We start from the raw sequence: 19,630 nt of genomic DNA, 5'->3' as shown, positions 1-19,630 counted from the left end.
TAATGACAGCACGTCTTCTCGACCCCAAAGCCCAGAAACAGATAAAGGAGAAGGGAAACGGAAAATTAATACCCTTGAGACGACACTTGCAAGTTGGGATGTACCCGAAGTCAACAAATGAAAACATCTGCTCTTAACTTTGCAATGACAACTTTGACACGCGGAAAAACGGAAGTGTCATCCTCAGAGGCACGAGAGGAACGCGTCGGCGGCGCCTTGCCTTCCCCATTCCCAGTACATTGCCTCGCACTAGGAATTTCGGAATCAACGGTGCGTTCTGCAAATCATACGGTCCTTTCGCGTCGATCCTCGAATCCCGGATTCGACGCATCGAAATCGAAAGATGCTGATAAAAGTCAACCCGAAACGCGAGAAGCAATGAGCGGCGGTGCAGTTGAGGAGACCCTAAAGGGACTCCGGCAATCCTTCTTGGCCATTTTGGCACATTTTATTACGCAAGGCACATTACCTCTTGGTGGTGAATACTACCATGATGCTCCAGTCCATTTCCCACTCCCCGGACCAGCCTCTTCCTTTCCCCCCACTGCCCCAAGTTTGCGCACCATAATGTCTTCTTTGTCAAAGTCGCCGTCGTTGGCATTCTCGATTTCCGAATTAGAACTGCCTAAGCGTATCATCGACAATATCCGCAAACAGACGCACTTGGGTGAGATGGAGACTCATCATGGTGCTCTTGCAACATCACTCGTACTCCTCATAGAACATTTGGACAAATTACTTGATATCCTTCCTCCAAGCTCGACCACTTTGGGGACATCCAAACCTGCTCAAATTGAGACCAACACGACAGATCCCTCTGCATTGTTGACAGAGGCCCTGCGCACTTTAAGATCTCTGAGCATGAAATTTATACCTCATGATGGGTCTTCCCCTTCTCGGACGGAGCAAACTATGTTGTGGAGGAGCCTTGAGGGTCGTGCAGAAGAAGTTGGAGAACTCTTCGATCAAAATGATGCTGCCCTTTCGCTTCCACCACCCTTGGACTGGGATCACCCACCTCATTACGAAATGGAACCACCTCGATATGACCCATTTTCTGTTGACCACAAATCCTCACTTCGTCATGCGCATACCAGCCCCGACCTTCACAGGCTCTCCATCTTGTCTGCATCGTCCAATGCCTCTGCACAAGACAATAAATTAAAACTAGAATTCGAGGCGGTGGCTCAGGCTATTGATCGTCTGAATACAGTGGCACCACAGATTCACTCTCAAAGGGTCGAATTATGGCCTGCCAAGCAAAAAGAAATGGAGTTGGCTCGACTGTTCGGAGACTTGGATCGTATGGCAGAACGTCGTTTGAATCGCCAGCGTGTCAGCGTCGTTTCCCCAATTATAACATCGGGTTACGATGCCACGAAAGGAAAAGGACGTGCGATAGAGCTTGATGACGACCTTGACCACTTGATTGAACTGATCGGACGATCACACGATATGCGGATATCGAATCAGTGCGTCAGCCCCACTGACGAAATGCGCGATATCTGGAGGAACGGAAAGCAGACCACTGCACGGCCGAGGGAGTCTTTACAAGTCGGTCGATCACCCATCGCTCCCATGAGATGTTGCTCACCTCCTATGCAGCAAGAACAGTTCGTGGATAGTTTGATGAAATATGGGAGCCAAGGGCGATTACACTCCCAGGATGCAACGTTCTCGACAAGAACCGCGCCCGGATGTACGTCCTCGCGTTTTGGAGTCTCCTGTTGTTAGCCTTTGTCTTCTCAGCATTTCTCATAGCCGTTGAGAACAACAATGCCCCCTCGGTTCTCGTGAAGGGGGTTTTTGGGGGGAGGGGTAGGAGTAACTCTGCTCCGCTAATTGTGGAGAAGCGGCTTTCGGCTCAGGGAAAAAAACAATCATATACCCTCAGGAAGACGGAGGGTTTGTCGCGAGCGCTTTCACGGGGCCTCTAGGTTGTGACTTAGTTCTTTGTAGAACATTATTCCTATGTGGCTGAGCTTCAAGAAAATCTCAGAACCGTGCAACTCCTTGTGGACGTGCCACTTTCTCCTCAGACAGCATGGACTGCTGAAGTGATCTCGCGGGGCTCGGGGGAGAGCTGCTCCAGTACGGTCTTAATTCGGGGTGGTCCATCCGAGAAATTTTTTGTCTCCCTGCCAGCAAATGCTTATTTAGGGCCGGTGGGAATCCGCCGAGTTCAGAATCACTTGGAAGCAAAGATCCCCCTTCACAAAGATCTGGCCCCTGATTCCGATTTTTCTCCCATCCATGACGCTGCTGCTCTCACCTCTTTGCAACCTACCTCATTTATTTGTGCCTCTTGTTCCTTGCCTTTGGTGAAAACCGCGGTACCTGAGGAGTCTTCAAGATCCGTGTCGTATTCTGACCTTCCTTCTGATCACTGGGCAGAATTCATAGAGTCGTGGATGTGTCACAAAGACTTGCATCTGTCCGAATCGTACACGAAGCGCGGAAGACAAGGGGTTGAGCCATCCACTTCGAAGATCCTTGTGGGCGGCAGTCATATGCTGTGCCACCAGCGCTTGGTGCATGAGGAAAATTTAAGCTCTTCCAGTTCGGTGAGTTGGCCTTTGTCTCATCTTTTTCTTTCGTTTGGGGGAGGATCCTATCGTTACTTCCACTGGGCAGTCGGAAGTGCCTGGAGGTTCGAAATGGGAGGAATCCCCTGGCACCACATCCTATTTCTTCGGACAAAAAGAAGGTCGTCACCGGCTACATATCACCGGTGGTTTTCCCCCCTGCCCCGCGCGTCTCCAGTGCGAAAGGCTGGCACATCGCCATTGCCGAGTCCACGGGGAGCGTAGTGAAAGGAGGCTGAAGACAAGCAGTATGCTTCACGGCTGATACCATATGTCCAATATTAAGGTCTTTGATCAGTCCCTGGTAAACAACTTCGATCTGAGGAGTTCCATCGATACGAGGCTACTACTATGGACATATTCTTGCGTTTCAATTTCATTTCTGTCCCCTAGCGTTCGAATCTGAGTTTTGGCCTTGCAATAGGGTGGGACTGAATGGCAGGTAGAAAAATGTTTGTGTGGGTCTCCCGTTGGTCATGCTCAGGCCCAGTACGCTTCGCCGGCGCGGACTGTCATAACCATTGTATACCGCTTTGCAAAGTATGCCGTTTTGCCTCACCGTCCTTCGATCCTGTTCGTGTGCACCTACTTAGCCAACGTGACACATGCTCACAATGTTTCGTAGACCTTTACGCCACCCGCTGACTGCCTTCATCCTCTCGGACATGATGGAGTTTATTAATGCTCATGCTAATTATCGCTTTGTCATACATGACGAGGAAGGAGACAAAATAAGGTTGCTCGTATGTTATCTCAAATGCTGCTGCTTGACATACGCTTACGTATGTTCTAAGATGTGGCTATTCAAACCGTCCATCAAGCTATCTTACGCCCTGACAAGGACCCACGGTATACCACAAGAAGGGATCATACAAGGCGCGAAAGTCTTGTACAAACTAGTTGGGCCCAGTGAAAGGTTGGATCCTCAAGAGTACGTTTATAATGACGACCGTTCCTGAGCCACGCTAAACTTCGACCCTAGTCTTCGATCCTCGTTTCCCGACTTTGCACAAGCTGAACATCTCTCATATCCTCTGAATGTCTGCCATTCGATCGCGGCATTTCTTGCGGCTACGAATCATGCCTATCCAGTCGAATATCGTACACTGAAGAATCTCCATATGGGGTGGCTACAAAAAACGCCCTGGCGCCGTAACGAGTTGGGAGATACGCATTTACTTAGGAATAAACATGGGATGATAATTAGATTTGGTCGAATACAGTGTTTTTAAGGCGTGCATGATCAATAGTGCCAGCGTCCAGGAGCGCAAATGATTAATTGTACAGAGATGTCTGATGCAGGGAGACGAAATTGGTCATAAACCCGATGGTTCTGATTGGGAGGAAGTTTCGCTGTCTGCAGCTGACCCATGCCCAAGTCCCGCTCCAGAGCCGTTTAGGGCAAGTGAAGAGAGGAGATTCGGTGAACTCGTCGTAGCAGGTGTTGGCCGAGGCGATCCAAGGGATTGCATTCTTAACGTCCTTGGACCTGTATACGGTGACCGTCGCTCGCCTCCCAAAGACGATGTTGGCGAATGAGGTGAATGAGGAGGCGATGTTGTCACTGTGAACCCATTGATGTTAAACTGTTGTTGAGACGCTGCAGGTGTTAATGCTAGAGGAGCGGCGCTCGGCGAATGTAGAGTCGTGGACGATGTGGACTCTTTAAGTAAGAACTCAACCCACATTTTCGAAAATGACTATAAACGAGACGAGGGTCGTCCATCAGTGCATGGCAGACATCTGAGAGGGATATCGTACTTCGGATTCGTCGCCTTTCTCGGTCGCCTTGATGGATCCACTTGAAACGATCCTCCGTCCTACCCCAGCGGCCCCTGCTCCGAAGGCCACTCCAGCTCTCTGCAGGCCTGCACGTTCTCGTTCATTGTCATCCCAGGATAGTATTGACGATAACAAGGTGAGCATTTCGAATCGTTTAGGGTCCGCCCGCGGTGTCCCAAGGAACTGTAATAGGATGTTCGTCACTAATCGCCTATCCACATTGCTCTCTGGTGAAGACTTTCGGAGTCTCCGCAGCGCCTCAGTGAGATGCTCGTTAGCGATCACAGCTAAGAGGGACTTTGAGCAGAAGGGACGCCATTCAGATGGTGAAAGTACCTTCATGCCTCAGTTTCCCGATAAGGAGATTCTTCTCTCTGAGTTCTTGCTCAAGCTGCTCTGTCTTTTGCGCATTGCGTGACGTGGAAGACAAGCTATCCTTGATATGAACGAATCAGCGCGATTTGAGTATCAGCGTCAATTAGGCACTACCTCGGCGGTGAAGGCACGATGCTTGAATTCGGCGAGCTGAGTGGTCACCCTGTGAAGCTGGGCCTCGTGCCCAGCGAGGGCTTGTTTCAGCTCAAGCTCTTTGACTATAGATTTAGACAATGGGGTCGCAGTCAGCAAGAGAAACAAGCCCACCAATGATGTCGACCCACCCGACTGAAAATCTTCAAGCACTGACTGCAAATTAACACTGGTCCCCTTCTCCTGCTCGAACTCCTTCGCCATTACCTCGAGCTCGTCAGACTTGGTCTGCAGCTGCCGTTGAAGAGCAATAACCTCCATGCTCAAGGATTCGCCTCGAACGCGTTCCTCGATTGCCACTCGTTCCCATTCGTCTCTATCCTGCCGAACATGTTCAAGTTCAGCAGCGTCCCTTTCGCGCAGGGAAGATTCATAGGCATTGTCTTGAAGCGCCCGATTCCTGAGTGCATCGAGCTCCCGAGATAATCGTTCTGCCTCTTCGTTGGATGAGACGAGTTCCGTGTTCAACGTGTCAACTGACACTTGCAAATCTTCGTTTTGCGCAGTCAACGATTGAATCAATTGCTCTCGCCTATCAAGTTCTTCCTTTATTATTCTTCAGATCCACATTATTTTTATCATACAAGATCGCAGAACTCACAGCATCTTGCCTCAGCTTGTTTCCAAGGGTGTTTCGCATTGCCGTTATCTTTTCCAGCAAGCTACGATAATTCGCGTCAAGGGTGTCCCTTTCAGCGCGCATCCGACCCAGTTCTGCCTGTAACAGAGCTATCTTTGCTGTTTCACTGGAAATTGATCCCTTGGATGCGTGCTCGTTGTGCATAGAAGGTGAAGTCGCTGCTGTGGACGGACTCTGAGGTCCATTTGATTCGCCATTGGACTCCGTCGACAATCTTGGTCTTGGAAGAGGTTCATTGGCACCTTCTGCCACGTTAGGAACCTGGGAATCCGCCATAGCAGCTAAGCGCCAACGTGAAAGAATTGAAACGTCTAAGTCGTCGCGAACGTCGCTATCACATGATCTATCCCTTAATCTAGCAATTGCCGCCTTTCGCGTCTTAATTGCTGGTTGCAGACGACTAGTCATTTTCAATGAGCTTAGCGACCCTGTAGGTAGTGTGCACGTATCCTGTCGGACTCCCAAACGATTTCAAGTATTCAGCGGCGTTAACTGGGCCGCATAAATTCGTCACAACCAATCCTCGATCGTGTGGTTGGAGTAACCCAACGTCGTCATCGATGGTGTGTAATTCTCAGCCCGGCTGCTACACCGACGGAATTACTGACGACGCTTTAGTCTCAAGCTCCAGAAGACCACGAACCTTATGGCGAGAAGCCAGAATGGAGCGATATTTCCCCAGTGCCCCAAGATGAAGGGTCATTTGTCCCCATGGCGCCGATCATATACGGCGATGAGTGTAGGCGGAGCTGTTGCTCGTCGGCTTCTGATAATACTGATCGAATCTTAGACAAGGATGCCACAAACTACTTCCGAGCCATTCTCAAGAAAGGCGAGCAATCGAAACGTGTCCTGGACTTGACGGAGCACATCATACGAATGAATCCATCCCATTACACTGTGTGGTGAGCAATTGAGGAGAGTCTTGAGGATAGGTTGTGACTCATTATTGCGAGAGAAGGCAATACCGTTATGACACTCTTCTAGCTGTGAAGTCCGACTTGGATGCAGAGCTGGACATGATGAATGATATCGCATCCAAGCACTTGAAAACATATCAAGTTTGGCATCATCGCCGCCTCTTACTCACCCACTTAAGAAAACCCCGGCCAGAGCTCGTCTTCATAGCGAACGCATTGCAAGAGGACGCGAAGAATTACCATACGTGGGCATATAGGCAGTGGATTTTGGCTGAATTCAATGACGACGATTTATGGGCTGGAGAATTAGCATTTGTTGAGAAGATGCTATCCGAGGATTTGAGGAACAACTCTGCATGGCACCACAGATTCTTCGTTGTGTTCGATTCCGGTGTCCGAACTGGTGACGAAGATCGGGAAGTCGTCCTGAAACGCGAGTTGAGGTAAGCCAGCAGCAATCACGGTACGGAGCCTCGCGACTCGAGCCTTCTGGCACTAGTTTCACCAAGGAGAAATTATCAATGGCCCCGAATAACGCGTCAGCCTGGAACTTCCTGCGAGGGTGAATCCTCTAACTTGCCTCATCGTGAGCTGATCAACATACTTATGGCTTCCTAGGGTACTTGAGCGTACTGGAACTCCATTTTCAACATTGGAAGGCTTTGTTATCCCGTACAGTCGCCCACTTGACCGATCCACGTTGCCGACGGCAAGTTCAGAGGCGCCAGTTGTTGACGTTGACTTGGAGAACCCGTTGCCATCTCCGCAGTCACAATTGCCTTGTCCCCAAGCCATCGAGTTTGTGGCTGATATTTTGGAGGAAAAGGCGGCAGCAGGGGATGAGAAGGAGCTGGTGAGATCGTTTGTGGACCAAGCCAACGAGGTAAACCGCTGTCGTCTCACGAATGACAAAGTCTTACCAACCTCTCTGAGCAGTTGTATAAGAGTCTAGCAACCGAGTATGATACGATGCGCCAAAGGTGCGTATTGTTGCTGAAAACGCGCTGCACACCCTGATCGCTATTCTCAGATACTGGGAATTCCGACAGAAGGAAGCTTCGAAACTCATTGTTTCGTAGGTTACTAGTAGTCATTTTATTGTACCCTATGTATGCAGAGAACATCTAGCACGCGCTGACCATCGCGCACTGGACATGGCGGCGACCACGCATGCTCCAGGTCCACGGGCTTTTTCTTTGATTGAGAAGGAGACCAGGTGTAGTAATGTACATGAGAAAGATCGAAACCGAAAGTGCCAGATAGAAGGCACAGAGAGGGAAGAGCAACAAATTCGCGCCTGCTTCATCCATTCCGTTCGATCAAGGGGTGTAAGGTGGTGGGGGATCCGAGATCCCTAAATCCCGACACGCTGCACAGCTGGCTGTTTCCTTAGCAGCCCGCTTTGACGACTCAGGCGAGCCATAGTGGGTACACAACTTAAGAGGCATTGCATTAATAGTAGCAATCACAATCAAGTGACCCTACCATGGCAGGTCCAAGTCAAGCGCACACAGCGTTCATTACCCTCTAAGGTCTGCTCGAAACAATATTCTACACGCAGCGACATGCGCGCCGCCCAGTTATTGAGCATGTTTGTCCCTGATAAAAAAAAGGCTATGATTAGGGCAGCGTCAACTCCGGTGTCACTGTGGGACCTGGCTTACACATTCAATCGATTAAGGGTTGATCGTCGTACAAGTACAGTCTTCAGAAGCTGTGGCAGAAGAAGCACGCTAAGGAGTTGTTTTGTAATTACAATTTCTGTGTATCAGCACAGCCTCGAAGCAGTTGCTCTTGTTGGAAACCCTTCCTCGGAGCTCTTGGGCGTATCAACGATTGTTGGTAAGTTGTTGTGGAAGCCTAACTCCCAGGATTTCATCCGATAAAGGGCGAGTTTTTCACTGCATCGGGGTCGACCCCGGGCGGCATGCCGATTGGGACTTTGCCATCTAGAAAAGCCTTAATCATTTCGCGGAGCTTACGTCGACGCGCCTTGCCAGCCTCAATGATGCTCTCAACGGCGCCATGATGACCGTAGAAGAGAGTCTCCCATATTGACCCCGCCTTTCTTAGACGTAGACAAGCGGATTGGAATGATTAGAGGGCTCGCATATATATATGGCCTTTTCCCATTCGGATCCAGAGAGAATGGGAGAAGAGGAATTGTGACGTCTGTGGTCGCGGTTGATTGATGAGGTTTGCTCCTGCTTTATCCGTCTTGCAACCTGATCACAAGGTCTGGACCCTTGATCGGAATTAGCCGTTATTCTGGTATATATCGATCTCCCCGATCCCTAGTTCATCTCAGAGGAGGCGGTGGCACAGCGCTGCTTGAGGAAGCCCTTATACTGTCGCTGGAACACCCGGTAGGACATGCGAGTCCACTGACCATTCACCATATGCCTTCTGCAGTGAGGTATGTAGGTGCGTGTGGTTGTCTGAGCCAGAAGCCCGGACACAAAGCGGCTGGTGGGCACGATAGAGGCCTAGCAGTCTGCGTTAGGTGCTGTCCAATGCCTCAATTCCACTTGTCGCTTGGGCTTCAATCTGCGTGGATCAATCATAGAGAGATGCAGGGGTCCACCTATCGGTCCACCAGCCAAAAGAGAGTCTAGTCGAACTCTACTTACTCGATGTTCATCTGTCACCAGTTAAGCTTTCAGGCAATTGGTTCGCAGGCTCTCTGTAGGATATAAATCCTTCTTTTGTGCGTTTCGCATGTCAATGTGGTGCTCAAGGCCCATGCAGTGTGCACCCATTACCATCTACTGCAAAACCTCCTCTCTCCCCGCTCCCCTATCCTTCCACAATCCAAGAGGTATCCGTGAGGGTGGCACCTGCAGTGGGTCCTATCTCAAACCTCGACGAATGTCCTCGTAGTTTCTGGGAGCGCGCGCCAGTTACTCACCACGCTCGTCCCTGAAACGATAGGATAGATTCATTTCCCTCTCATCATAATGATTGTCATTCGACGTAATGTCGCTATCCAGGCTGTATGGGATGTCAACTATGTATGTATTGCAGAAATATATATATTAGGGAATTAGTATATGTTTGATGGGCAGGAGAAGCGATGGGAAAGAAATGTTGATCTGTGCAGTCGGCCTCACCAATGGCCGTCAAAACTCGTGAAGCCGCAAAGAAGGAAAACGGGGAAGTATCGTTTCTTCTCCAGTAAGGAACACCAATTCCAAGCGCTCGTAAGCCGACCATCTATACATGAACCAGCATCATAGAAGCTATCAGCCCCCGAGCCATCGAATCCTGGTGGACATGCATTAGCTTCAACGTCAACTGTGACGAGGGTCGAACCACCTCACCATGACGAAAGAAGTCACCCAAAATCTCGCGAATACAACCATCCACACCGCCAAATTCAGTATCAACATATTTCTTTAACTGTGGTTTCTTCATCAACTCCGGGATTTGAGATATGATATTGCAAATGGGAAGAAGAATCCGATATATTTGACTATACTTGTCGATGAACATGAGGGCATTTGGCACGTTGTGATCTCCCATGTGTATCACGCTGTTGTAGTACACCAAAAATGTCGTTAGGAACGAACCAAACAAGTATGGCAGACAAACGAACCTCGAGCCTACCCAGAAACCAATGCTCTTCTGGGCACGTTGGAGAACAAGTTGCATCATCCTCGCCGTCTTGGGTGCATGCTGCATCCGATTCAGCCCTTGCCCAGTATCGCGTAACCGATATCCGTTGGAAGGACTGAGTAGATCCGTCTCTGCAAGAGACCACAGGCGGAACATATCTAGAAAGGCGGAATGATATCATCAATGGCCGGATAAGCGATGATATATAACTGCACATGCCATGGAGGACCTCTCGCCAGAGAGTCAGACTCTGCAAAACATACTGGTATTGCTTCCGATGATCATGACTATGAAGGAGCTGATCAATTGATGGACGACGATAACGCAGAGGCCATTTCGCATACCTCAACCGTGCTCCTCCCTTCCCATATCGGATCGCCAACGATTCTGCGGGAGTTGGCCCAGGCGAATCAGGATTGAAGTACTTTTTTAACAGAACGATCATTCCGTCACACGGATCCCGATTCACCCTGAGGAACGCATGGTTATCTCCAATGCTGTACAAGCACTGCCGAATGGTCTCGGGATCCAATCCGTTTCTCGCATACTTCGACGCCAGTGTCTCAATGGCACGTTCCTTGGCTTTTATTTCCCGCTGGATTTCATAACGTGGACGACCATCGGCTATGATTTCGCGTGTGGCGATGGAGATCCGGTCATCGCGGAGGAGCGCGAGGGCATTGTGCTCATTTAGAAGGTCGTATACATTCTTGATGGGGGAAACGAGGGAAAAGCCAAGCATCTCACTGACCGTGGGATCCTGGGCATCCATCAGAATGTACATGAGTTTTCCATAGGTAGTTCGAGACCTGTCAGGGTTGAGAATCTACAGATCATTCGTGAAAGGGAGATCTTGAGTGATCTGCCATGTTATCGTACCTTATGACGCCTCCCTAACTCGAATATCGTCTGAAAGTACTCCTCGTTAGCGGCAAAATCTCGATTCGCGAATAGTTCCTGTCCAAGTTTATAGTTCGACGCAATTACGAGACCGGAAAGAATGGAACAGAGTTCTTTTATTTGGTGAACAATTCGTTTTGGTTTATTGGAATATGTCAAAATGTCTGTTTGGAATGCCGACGTCGGTGAAAAGTTAGAAAAGCAAATCGAGGGCTTTTATGGTTTGTGAAATATGTACCTATGCGATCAGTGTACTCGGATACCTCTATAGTAATTATATGCTCAGTTTTGTGAGGATAAATATGACGGACACCCACCTAGAGCGGCTTCCAGAAGCCGAAGGAGTTTTCGCTCTTCCATCGTGAGACGTAGAGGAGTGTATTTAGAACGCTCCACGTACCACTCGCCTACAGACTCCCCGATGGAGGGCTGCGCGCCTAGTAAGGAGGCAGCGGTAATATTTCCTGACGGAGCCTGAGCCTCTTCATCGGCTGAGTCCATCTGCAGACGCCTCATAAGTCCTACTGGACAAGTGAATGATCGGATCATGCTCACCTCTTCGTCTTCTATATGCCCATTATCGTTATTCACAGTATTCCCATTCACTCTTGTTTGTAATGACTCAAGTGGTCGTGTCTTATGGTGTTTCCTGCCGTTCACCACGTTTTAAGACCGGGAATCAATAAGGCTGAAGTATAGCGCACCTCGATCCTTTCCGGTGCTGAGACGTAAAGCATACCTCACAGAATGAGTCCCCACACGTCTCGCAGTGGAGGTCAGCAGCTTGGTCTGTTAGGCGCGATAAGATGAGCCAAAACCGGTGATTCACGTCCTGACCCATCGCTTTCCGCGCACCTTCGCATTCCACACAGTATCCATCTCTAGGGGGTAAATTCTCAGCCTCGTCATCCTTTTCTTCAGAGTCGTCCGAGGTGCGTAGCTCCGGACTATCGGTGTCATCGACAACAGAGTCTAAGATGTCGCCGAGAGATTTTTTGGTAGTAGGATTGATGGGAGCAGAGGATGTGGACGCGGCAGATGCCATTGCGCCTTGCCAGAGTTTGAAAATGATGATCGACGTGGTTGGGAACTTGACGGCCCTGTGGTAGAGGGTGTGTTGAAGAGAGTGCTGAACTTTTCGCGAATGAATTGAGGCCTCTCGGCCTCGGTGCACCAGTGGCGGTGCTGCGACTGAATCAAACTCGGACATTTTTGAGCGACGAACGCTGGAAAGGTCACTGCGCCGCTGTGACCTTGTTTGCCATAGAATTTCACGCGAGGGGTTACTTATGGTTGACGTTTCGCACAATATTTTGCTGGGGGATGCGTAGTAACATTTTAAACTCCAGACTACCGAATAATTCAGGCATCACCGTAGCAAGAAGCTTTGGCCGTAGAGAGCAAATTTGGCTAATCTTGGGAGACAAAAGGAAGGTGGTTCTTGCATCGACAATGCGACTATCGAAAAACTGGGAGCGGAGAGAACGAGGTTGCGATAATTGTGGTCATAATGTGCTAGAGCTAGAGCCACTAAGTAGACAATCGGGCCGTTGACCGTTGACCTTCCTCCTTGAACTAGCGTGGTAACAGGTGACCTTCCCTTTCAGTGGGTGGGAATAGGATATTGGTGCCAGTGAACCAGTGAATCGCGACATCGCGACACCAGACTGGAAACTTGTGGCGGTCAATTTGACCTGCATCGCCCGACATCATGATCAAGTGGTACAAGTGGCTGTGGAAGGTCGAGCATCGATATCTCGATGACAGACAAGTCAAGAAAGGAGAGAACCTGAAACAAGTAGTGGGCTCCTGCGTAGCTTTAAGTAAAGCCTAGCCGTAGAATTCACATCTTGATATTTCTATTCACTTCTCCTTGCGGAGGGGAAGGGCCTTAGGTGCGCGGCTTATGTCGTGTGCGAACAATAAGCCTATGCATACGCCTTAAGGAAAAGGCGCGCATGAAACTAGAATCCCTATAGTGCGGGCCCGCATTATTGTTTTCCAGTCACAGATGACTTAGGTGATTCCATTTATTCCATTGGTATAACTGGTGGACGCCGCCTGAGGCGGCAGAACCCGCTACTCAACAGCGCTGAAAATTCATTCGGTTCCGTATGGACATTACATCCAAGACCGTTCAAAGTAGTAGGCATGATTGCTGTGGGGAGAAGGAGCGGTGAGAGAAACAGCTAGGTTAGGCCCCGTATATGTAGGGGGGTAAAGGACCCTAGGTTACCGTTCAATGCATTTTCAGAGGACCTTGTCATTTTTCCCATTCAATCAGGGGCTCTAGATTCGCTACAGTGAAGTACATACTCGTCTGACGAATTACAGGTGACAACCTCCGTCGACGCAGCTAGCTTGGACAACCTGAGCATGCTACATTGATAAGTTTGTACATGGTGACAAGCATGGAAATCATATTGCTCATTCCAAAAAAAAAATCATCGAGATCCCCAAAAACTGAGACGACCATGAGGGGAATTGTTGACGCAAAACAGGGGTAAACTCGGTGCATCTAAGGCCCCAATGGTCGTCACCTTGCTCCGATCTCCGTCAAGGACATCGAAAAGTCTCCACAGACATGAGGGCTATCACGGTCTGGGGTAGGCCAGGCAACGGACCAACGCCTCCTAAATCTCCCGTCATCCATAGTCGCTCCAATTGCAACAAGACCCTTCCCCGGCTTCTTCCTGCAACTCGATCGATAGGCAGCACGCATCGCTTCGAGGCCCTTCCCGATCCGCCTGATATCATTCATTCGATCTTCGCTATCCAAATCCAAGTCATCTTTGTTCGGGTACACCCGATTTGTCGAATGAGATCGCTTGATAGAAGACGCTCGCCAACTGTCACCGTCGATATTCAGGAAGGGATCGCCGGGAATTACCATGAGGGACATGGCGGTAGACCATGACTCATTCCGTGGTCGTGGTCGTGGTGAGCACGGCCTGGAAACTCCATCAAGGGCAGAAAGCGCAGAATGATATGAGGATGTAGACGACGTCGTAGATAGGGATGAGATGGACGAAGGGCGGCTGGACCTGGACACAGAGGGCAGATAAAGCGGGGAGAGCGACACGAGTGAAGTCGGTTTGTGAGGGTATTGATGTCTAGGTGTGGATGCATTAGAATAACCTTGGGTTGAGTGAGAGCGTGAGGGGAAAGTAAAGGTGGAGAGCAATGGTGCATTGTTGGTGGCGGATGATCTTGATGCAATTGTTTTCGCGTGCTCATCCAGTTCTTTAAGACGTTGCTCCCATAGCGCCTTATTGTCGAGACAACAGTCAGAAAACGTACGAATCTCGGGGATGTATGCGGACACTAAAGTGAACAGTGGGGAAGAAAACCCGTTAATGAAGAAGAGCTGTCCTTTCGCCTGATGAACTGCGGCTTGAACATCGGAGGGAGACAAGGAGGCTAAATTGCTGATGTGCAGCCTTTGCTTTTTCGAGGACGATGAAAGCTCAGAAATACGGAGGGTTAGCTGGTGCGAGGGAGGGAGATTCGGAGGTACAGATACAGGGAGAGCAAGAGACCTCTCCAGTTCGGCCTGTTTAGACCATTCATACATAAGCGATGTTGACCAAACTTCGGATATTTCATGTGGACGAGACTGTCCAATCAACATCACAATTTAGTCAAAATGAAATTATTCGCATATGAATTCATCGTACCGGATTGCTGATGTCTGCACATTTTAGTAATGCCTGGCAAACCAGCAGCTTGTTGCACTTGGTCGGACCTTCAATGTGTTCCCGGAAGCGACGCATCCAATCGCCATGAATTCCCATATCTGTTGCCAAAATCGTCCCAACGAGGAGGTCTCGGATATTGACGGTCTCCTGACCATTGGTTGGTGGCAAGAACGACGTTATGAGATGACCTAGGCCCGTATTCCTCATTAACTGTAATAGTAATGCGCAATGCATTTGTTCGAGAGCGGAATTATGGTCATATATGACAGAAACTGGTGTTGAGGCATTTTTCTGAACAAAGGCAGGGTGAGCTACATCAGCTAATTCATCAAGGTGGAACGCCATACCATAAACGCGTTGTTAACGCCAGGGTGTCCCACATCATGGCCTAAGGCGGCCACGAACAATGTAAAGACGTCAACATTTGATAACATGCCTTGCAGGTGTCCTCGTGACGACCCATTTCTGGTCCATCTTCTCGCAGAAGGGGTTAATAAAATAGAAATATGTGGGACGCAGCCACCTTCGTTGAGGAAAATGTACATCGATTGCAGCACGTCGAGCGCATGTCGAAAGTTGTGATAGGCGTTTTCCCGATTGTATATCGACTTTGTCGCAAGAAGAAAGGATGTGAGACTCTCCGCTTCTAGTCCCAGATCCTCTCCCATCCCCTCGATAGTAAACAGGAGTTCAAAGAGATAAAAAACACAGGCCAAAACTTGGTCCTCAGTCAATTCATGGGGATTGAATGCCCATTGACTAATCCTTTCGATTAGAGAAGATCTTAAGGACGAAGTGATAGTTTTGGAGGAATAAGGGGCACTACACGCCGTTTGCAAATACATGGTGGAAAGGAATTCGGCGTAACTACGTGGAACAAAGCTCAGCCGACAGTCATAAAACGATTTAAAAGTAGGTTCACGCACGGAATAGGAGTTTGTTCGTCTTCGTCCCAACCGCCCCACCCGCTTCCGGAGTCGTGACAGTGCAAAGACAATGCCAAGCCGCCTGTATCCACACTCCTCCTGCGAGTGGCAGCCACTGAACACGGTAGGATTGAGCTGGATGTGAAGCTGGCAGTTGATGGCGTAGGATATGTGGATGAAGACGCCAGCGTCCAGGGGGGAGATGCGAACATGGTTGCAGACATCAGTTTGAGTGTGAGACTACACTCAAAACAGCGGATGAGACTTTATGTAAGGGAGGGAAAAAAGCCAGTGAAACCAAAGGTCGATTCTGTACTTACTACGGCTAGGTGGGAAGCGGTCAGTAAACACAGTCAAGGTTTCCGAATGCAGGCGAGAGACAGACTGTATACAAGGGTCAATTCAGGAATCGAGACAAAAAAGGATGATGGAGAGCGCTCGAACTGCTGCGAGGGGCGGGTTCGGAGAGGGGGCCACTAGGGGGAAATGGGACAGCAGAGCGGTGCCCGCCGATCTTTGCTCTTGAAAGCAGAAAATGAACGAACCCGCGCGTGGGTCGCTGGATCACCTTTCAGGACTGGGCTTGCATTGAAGCCAATTCAATTAAGTTGCCACGCGAGCGAAGCAATAGCCATTCATTGTCACGTGTGGACTTGTGCCTTTTCTCACTCATTCAACCCCTCAAAGTCCACGCGAACCCCAGGCCACAGCCTTCACCAAACACCTCCACATCAGTTCACCGCAAGCCTCTTCGAGGAATGATCTCAGAATATCGCCGCGAGGGTTGATGGCGAAGGGAAAGAGGAGTAATGATCAATATTCCATGTGCTCGACAGGCCTTCTAAATCACAGGACACCCGTATTCATACACACGCCGGAACAAAATAAGCTGTTAGGAAGCCCAGTTCATACGATACAATCAGTGACCACGCGGCTATAAACTGTGTGAGGCAAGAGCAATCCAATTAAAGGCTAATCGATCCAACTGGGCGGCCCCGATACATACTGTGCTTTTTACGATGGATTTGCCACTGTGCGCCTGGGTACTCCAGACTGAGAAACTGCAACGGCTGAAGGCCATCATGGCCGTTCTGGAAGCGTGCCATCTGACGAAACGTTGCCGAAGCCGTGGAGAAGCTCAGGGGGATAATTGGCTGCGGAGGGTGGAGCAGCGTAGAGTTGAGGGAACTGGAAGGCCATGCCACAAGCCTCTGAATGTTGTAGGGTAGAGTGTGTTTATTGAATTGACACGCCCCAATACCATAGACGGAACCGGTGTCAAAACGGACGGCGACCCAATCGTCAGGTAGCCTGTGGAAAGATTTGACACTTCCATGCACAGAGCCTGAACAAGTGCGTCACCTCCGTACCAGGCATAAAGGACATCACAATTTCCTCTGACAGCGAGTTACCTTTTGCCAGAGTTGACCGAAGACGGCGTCCTTCCTAGCTGCAATGGTAGCAGCCACGGAGAAATTCGATTCAGGCAAGCTGTGCGGCACCAGCCTTCGCAATATTAATGGAAGAGAGCCGATCAACGAAGTAGGGACGTTACATTCAGTGATATCGTTCCCCGTTAGCATAGAAAGGGTTGGTGAGCCTGGACGAACCACTATGTCAAGAATGCCTTCATTACAGCGGCCACAGTCAGGGAGGTGTATCCAGGGTGACGCGAACAGTCTATCCTCTACATGAAACCGGCCATGTATACTATTTGTATCGTAGGGTTCGGGCCAGCATCACTTTCAACGAGGTAGGTTTTTCCAAAGGCAAGGTAACGTAGTTCAGCGTCAGTGTCTAACGTAGAGTTTCCAGCTGCAGCTCAGCAGGAACTGGATTGTATTTGTGTGACCGAAAATACACTCGTCTGGGTAGAGTATATCATAAGTGAAGGACACGCGCTATTTGTAGGCAAACTAACCTCTGGCCAGTACGGCAACGAGAAATGAGGACTGAGGGGAAGATGGCAAATGAAGGATTAATTTGAGCAACGTCTATTATCAACCTATTGTTGAGCATCACTGGTTTATCAATGAGCCCATGTGTTGCTGTCTTACAACATACCTTTGATAAACTAGTCATAGTTGCTCTAAACATTGATACGCTGTTCGTTTCCGCGGGGGGGCGGCTATCAAAATCGATTGCGGGATCTTGCCCTGGCCATGAAGGGAGGATTTAAATCGCTATATCATTCACCCTGTCGGGTACTTCGCCGGAATTGACCACGCCAAGGAGAGCGCATTCGTGGAATGAGATTTCGCTGCACACGATGGCGGGGCCAGCGGTCCACGAAATATTGTTGACGACAAATGCAGGCATTACCATCTGACCAAATTAACAAGAGGCAACGTACTACTCGGATGTCAGGGTACACACGAAACAGTGTGAAACAGTGTGTCTGAGACTCATCAGCGTTAGTCCATCAAGTGGTGAGATGGGAACAGTCTACAATATTCGAAACCGGGTACTCGAGTTTTCAGCAAGTCATGAAGGGTGCATGCTCCTTCTCGCACGACCAGGTGGAGTTAACCTGATTATATGAGCACCTGATGACGGTAGCAACCGCCTGTGCGTCTTTCGGGAACGGGAAGGTAGATTTCGTGCTCCTGAGTGGAGAAGGGATGTTGACCCACATCTGCATCTGAAAGCGCAAACAATGACCCCCCTTTCGTGAATTCTGGATCTTCCAAGCGGCGACTTAATAGCTGTTCTTTGTGCAACTTACACGCACCATTCCAATAGCGAAGATGAGCTCTCGATTAAATGCAGCAGCAGGATTCGCTCGGCTGTGCGGTAATGCACTGGAGAAAGGCGAAGAAATAATATAGCCAATTCACGCTGGCCATACGGACACAAGATCCGTGAGACGTGGACTAGCCGTAGAATTTGCAGGCAGAGCCGTGATGGCTATGGAATTGAGGTTCCGGCTCAGGGATTACTGTCAACGTGGTTAGTAATCCTGCGCGTGCGTCCTTGCTTACTTAACTTGCCAATTGTCTAAACCCCCTTCAAGTGAGCCAAAGGCCATTTTCCAATGCGAGGGATGCTCACGGAGGTAGGGGATATTGACGACGCAGGGGGAGAGGCGGAAGTAGATGACGGGAAAGTGGAAAAGACTGGAGATTGAGGTCAAAATGTTGTAGACAGACCCATGCAGGATGAAGTGATTTTCTGAGAATCGGTCCTTCTTACTGTGTAGCCTCCCGCAGCTTTCACTGAACTGATTGGAGGCTTGAGGTGGAGGGAGGAAAATCGATCTTTATCCAGATCGTGTTCAGCTTCACGAGGGCTCATTGTGAGGAGGGGGGGGGGGGCTTGGCAAACATTGGTTTAAGGTATCTCGAGCCAAAATCACCTGTAGAAAGTAGGTTTATATCTTTGGGTTATGGCTAACGCATGAGGATTTATGTTAACTACAAGAGAATGCAGGGTCCTTGCCACATCACAAAGGGTTTGGGGCCGGAATCCTGACACTAAACGCCGATCAGAGCAGTGAGAAAGTTGTCGGGGTATTCGGCGAGGAGAGTGGGAAGTCGCTTGGCGTCCCTCCTGTCACGTCCGAGTAGCACAAATGCCTCGGATTCATTATCTATCAGCCCGACCAAGAACATGGCATCTTCTGATAGCCTCACCTACGTGGCAGAAATCAGTTGGTTGTGTGATGAAGTTCCCCGTAGTCATCGGCATGCCATTGGTAAGGTTCCCGGCAAAGAGCTTGTTTTCTTATCAACCCGACTGAACCTAACATGAAAATGTTGGGTGAGTGAGGCACCCCAACCTAGATGTGCTCCAACCCACCGAATATACTGTAAAAGGGAAACCCTCTGCGCTTCACCCATCCATTTGGTTAGTTATGGTCACAACATGACCCAGAACGCAGGCAGGGCTAAAGGCAAGCTTGATGACCGTATGGGTGGCGGCATCAATAGGTGGTTTGTGGCTGTATGCCATGTTGGGTCGAGCCAACAAGAAGCTCTGATCCACAATAGATGCGGCAGTTACCGATTGCAGCTGACTTGATCAGTGAATCAAACAT

The 19,630-nt window shown here is 49.5% G+C and overlaps 8 protein-coding genes across 8 annotated transcripts; 3 read left to right on the top strand and 5 right to left on the bottom strand.

The window, feature by feature from the left end:
• Positions 1–125: 125 nt before the first annotated feature.
• Positions 126–3,858, top strand: EI90DRAFT_3289401 (HECT-like ubiquitin-conjugating enzyme-binding-domain-containing protein). Its single transcript, XM_039067165.1, has 8 exons — positions 126–1,554; positions 1,606–1,699; positions 1,762–1,905; positions 1,960–2,564; positions 3,010–3,158; positions 3,211–3,328; positions 3,380–3,516; positions 3,568–3,858. The coding sequence occupies exons 1-8, from the start codon at positions 145–147 to the stop codon at positions 3,815–3,817; spliced, it is 2,907 nt and encodes a 968-aa protein (XP_038915975.1). The 5' UTR covers positions 126–144; the 3' UTR covers positions 3,818–3,858.
• Positions 3,777–5,958, bottom strand: EI90DRAFT_3057337 (uncharacterized protein). Its single transcript, XM_039060287.1, has 6 exons — positions 5,497–5,958; positions 5,027–5,441; positions 4,857–4,960; positions 4,704–4,803; positions 4,347–4,654; positions 3,777–4,285 (listed from the first exon to the last, which is right to left on the bottom strand). Exons 1-6 carry the CDS (start codon positions 5,941–5,943, stop codon positions 3,902–3,904), a joined length of 1,758 nt encoding a protein of 585 aa, XP_038915974.1. The 5' UTR covers positions 5,944–5,958; the 3' UTR covers positions 3,777–3,901.
• A 137-nt stretch (positions 5,959–6,095) lies between these two features.
• Positions 6,096–7,534, top strand: EI90DRAFT_3123445 (uncharacterized protein; the record flags this gene model as incomplete). The annotated part of the gene is made up of 8 exons (XM_039063612.1): positions 6,096–6,102; positions 6,161–6,274; positions 6,326–6,440; positions 6,497–6,898; positions 6,955–7,017; positions 7,074–7,338; positions 7,392–7,435; positions 7,486–7,534. 8 exons carry the CDS (start codon positions 6,096–6,098, stop codon positions 7,532–7,534), a joined length of 1,059 nt encoding a protein of 352 aa, XP_038915973.1.
• Positions 7,535–9,561: 2,027 nt separating this feature from the next.
• EI90DRAFT_3145579 (uncharacterized protein) lies at positions 9,562–12,015 on the bottom strand (the record flags this gene model as incomplete). The annotated part of the gene is made up of 11 exons (XM_039065312.1): positions 9,562–9,719; positions 9,776–9,987; positions 10,051–10,228; positions 10,290–10,357; positions 10,415–10,896; positions 10,950–11,134; positions 11,209–11,235; positions 11,288–11,471; positions 11,526–11,619; positions 11,675–11,759; positions 11,826–12,015. 11 exons carry the CDS (start codon positions 12,013–12,015, stop codon positions 9,562–9,564), a joined length of 1,863 nt encoding a protein of 620 aa, XP_038915972.1.
• A 1,199-nt stretch (positions 12,016–13,214) lies between these two features.
• EI90DRAFT_3057326 (uncharacterized protein) lies at positions 13,215–15,790 on the bottom strand. The gene is made up of 4 exons (XM_039060286.1): positions 15,595–15,790; positions 15,016–15,535; positions 14,648–14,959; positions 13,215–14,586 (listed from the first exon to the last, which is right to left on the bottom strand). The coding sequence occupies exons 2-4, from the start codon at positions 15,511–15,513 to the stop codon at positions 13,507–13,509; spliced, it is 1,890 nt and encodes a 629-aa protein (XP_038915971.1). The 5' UTR covers positions 15,514–15,535; positions 15,595–15,790; the 3' UTR covers positions 13,215–13,506.
• A 192-nt stretch (positions 15,791–15,982) lies between these two features.
• On the top strand, positions 15,983–16,484 carry EI90DRAFT_999898 (uncharacterized protein). The gene has a single exon (XM_039068315.1). It carries the CDS (start codon positions 16,081–16,083, stop codon positions 16,354–16,356), a length of 276 nt encoding a protein of 91 aa, XP_038915970.1. The 5' UTR covers positions 15,983–16,080; the 3' UTR covers positions 16,357–16,484.
• A 447-nt stretch (positions 16,485–16,931) lies between these two features.
• On the bottom strand, positions 16,932–17,676 carry EI90DRAFT_3057321 (uncharacterized protein; the record flags this gene model as incomplete). Its single annotated transcript, XM_039060285.1, has 2 exons — positions 16,932–17,304; positions 17,516–17,676. 2 exons carry the CDS (start codon positions 17,674–17,676, stop codon positions 16,980–16,982), a joined length of 486 nt encoding a protein of 161 aa, XP_038915969.1. The 3' UTR covers positions 16,932–16,979.
• A 141-nt stretch (positions 17,677–17,817) lies between these two features.
• On the bottom strand, positions 17,818–18,387 carry EI90DRAFT_3057318 (uncharacterized protein). The gene is made up of 2 exons (XM_039060284.1): positions 17,948–18,387; positions 17,818–17,854 (listed from the first exon to the last, which is right to left on the bottom strand). Exon 1 carries the CDS (start codon positions 18,233–18,235, stop codon positions 18,071–18,073), a length of 165 nt encoding a protein of 54 aa, XP_038915968.1. The 5' UTR covers positions 18,236–18,387; the 3' UTR covers positions 17,818–17,854; positions 17,948–18,070.
• Positions 18,388–19,630: the final 1,243 nt, after the last annotated feature.

The sequence above is a fragment of the Cantharellus anzutake genome (genome assembly GCF_015039405.1).
Source record: "Cantharellus anzutake strain C23 chromosome Unknown EI90scaffold_23, whole genome shotgun sequence".
Taxonomy (NCBI): domain Eukaryota; kingdom Fungi; phylum Basidiomycota; class Agaricomycetes; order Cantharellales; family Hydnaceae; genus Cantharellus; species Cantharellus anzutake.
The sequence above is the reverse complement of the archived record's forward strand: the minus strand, read 5'-3'. Positions and strand labels throughout refer to the sequence as shown.

Excerpts from the sequence above, each read along its gene's own strand:
- EI90DRAFT_3057318 (XM_039060284.1), bottom strand. The coding sequence starts at position 18,235 with ATGCAGATGTGGGTCAACATCCCTTCTCCACTCAGGAGCACGAAATCT.
- EI90DRAFT_999898 (XM_039068315.1), top strand. The coding sequence starts at position 16,081 with ATGGGACAGCAGAGCGGTGCCCGCCGATCTTTGCTCTTGAAAGCAGAA.
- EI90DRAFT_3289401 (XM_039067165.1), top strand. The coding sequence starts at position 145 with ATGACAACTTTGACACGCGGAAAAACGGAAGTGTCATCCTCAGAGGCA. Across the intron at positions 1,555-1,605 it reads GGCCGAGGGAGTCTTTACAA|CAAGAACAGTTCGTGGATAG; the intron begins GTCGGTCGATCA and ends CCTCCTATGCAG. Across the intron at positions 2,565-3,009 it reads ATTTAAGCTCTTCCAGTTCG|GGTGGGACTGAATGGCAGGT; the intron begins GTGAGTTGGCCT and ends GCCTTGCAATAG.
- EI90DRAFT_3057326 (XM_039060286.1), bottom strand. The coding sequence starts at position 15,513 with ATGTATTTGCAAACGGCGTGTAGTGCCCCTTATTCCTCCAAAACTATC. Across the intron at positions 14,960-15,015 it reads GCGTTAACAACGCGTTTATG|AAAAATGCCTCAACACCAGT; the intron begins GTATGGCGTTCC and ends GCCTTTGTTCAG. Across the intron at positions 14,587-14,647 it reads GTGCAGACATCAGCAATCCG|TCTCGTCCACATGAAATATC; the intron begins GTACGATGAATT and ends TTGATTGGACAG.
- EI90DRAFT_3057337 (XM_039060287.1), bottom strand. The coding sequence starts at position 5,943 with ATGACTAGTCGTCTGCAACCAGCAATTAAGACGCGAAAGGCGGCAATT. Across the intron at positions 5,442-5,496 it reads ACAAGCTGAGGCAAGATGCT|GAAGAACTTGATAGGCGAGA; the intron begins GTGAGTTCTGCG and ends AGAATAATAAAG. Across the intron at positions 4,961-5,026 it reads GCTTGAAGATTTTCAGTCGG|TCAAAGAGCTTGAGCTGAAA; the intron begins GTGGGTCGACAT and ends CTAAATCTATAG.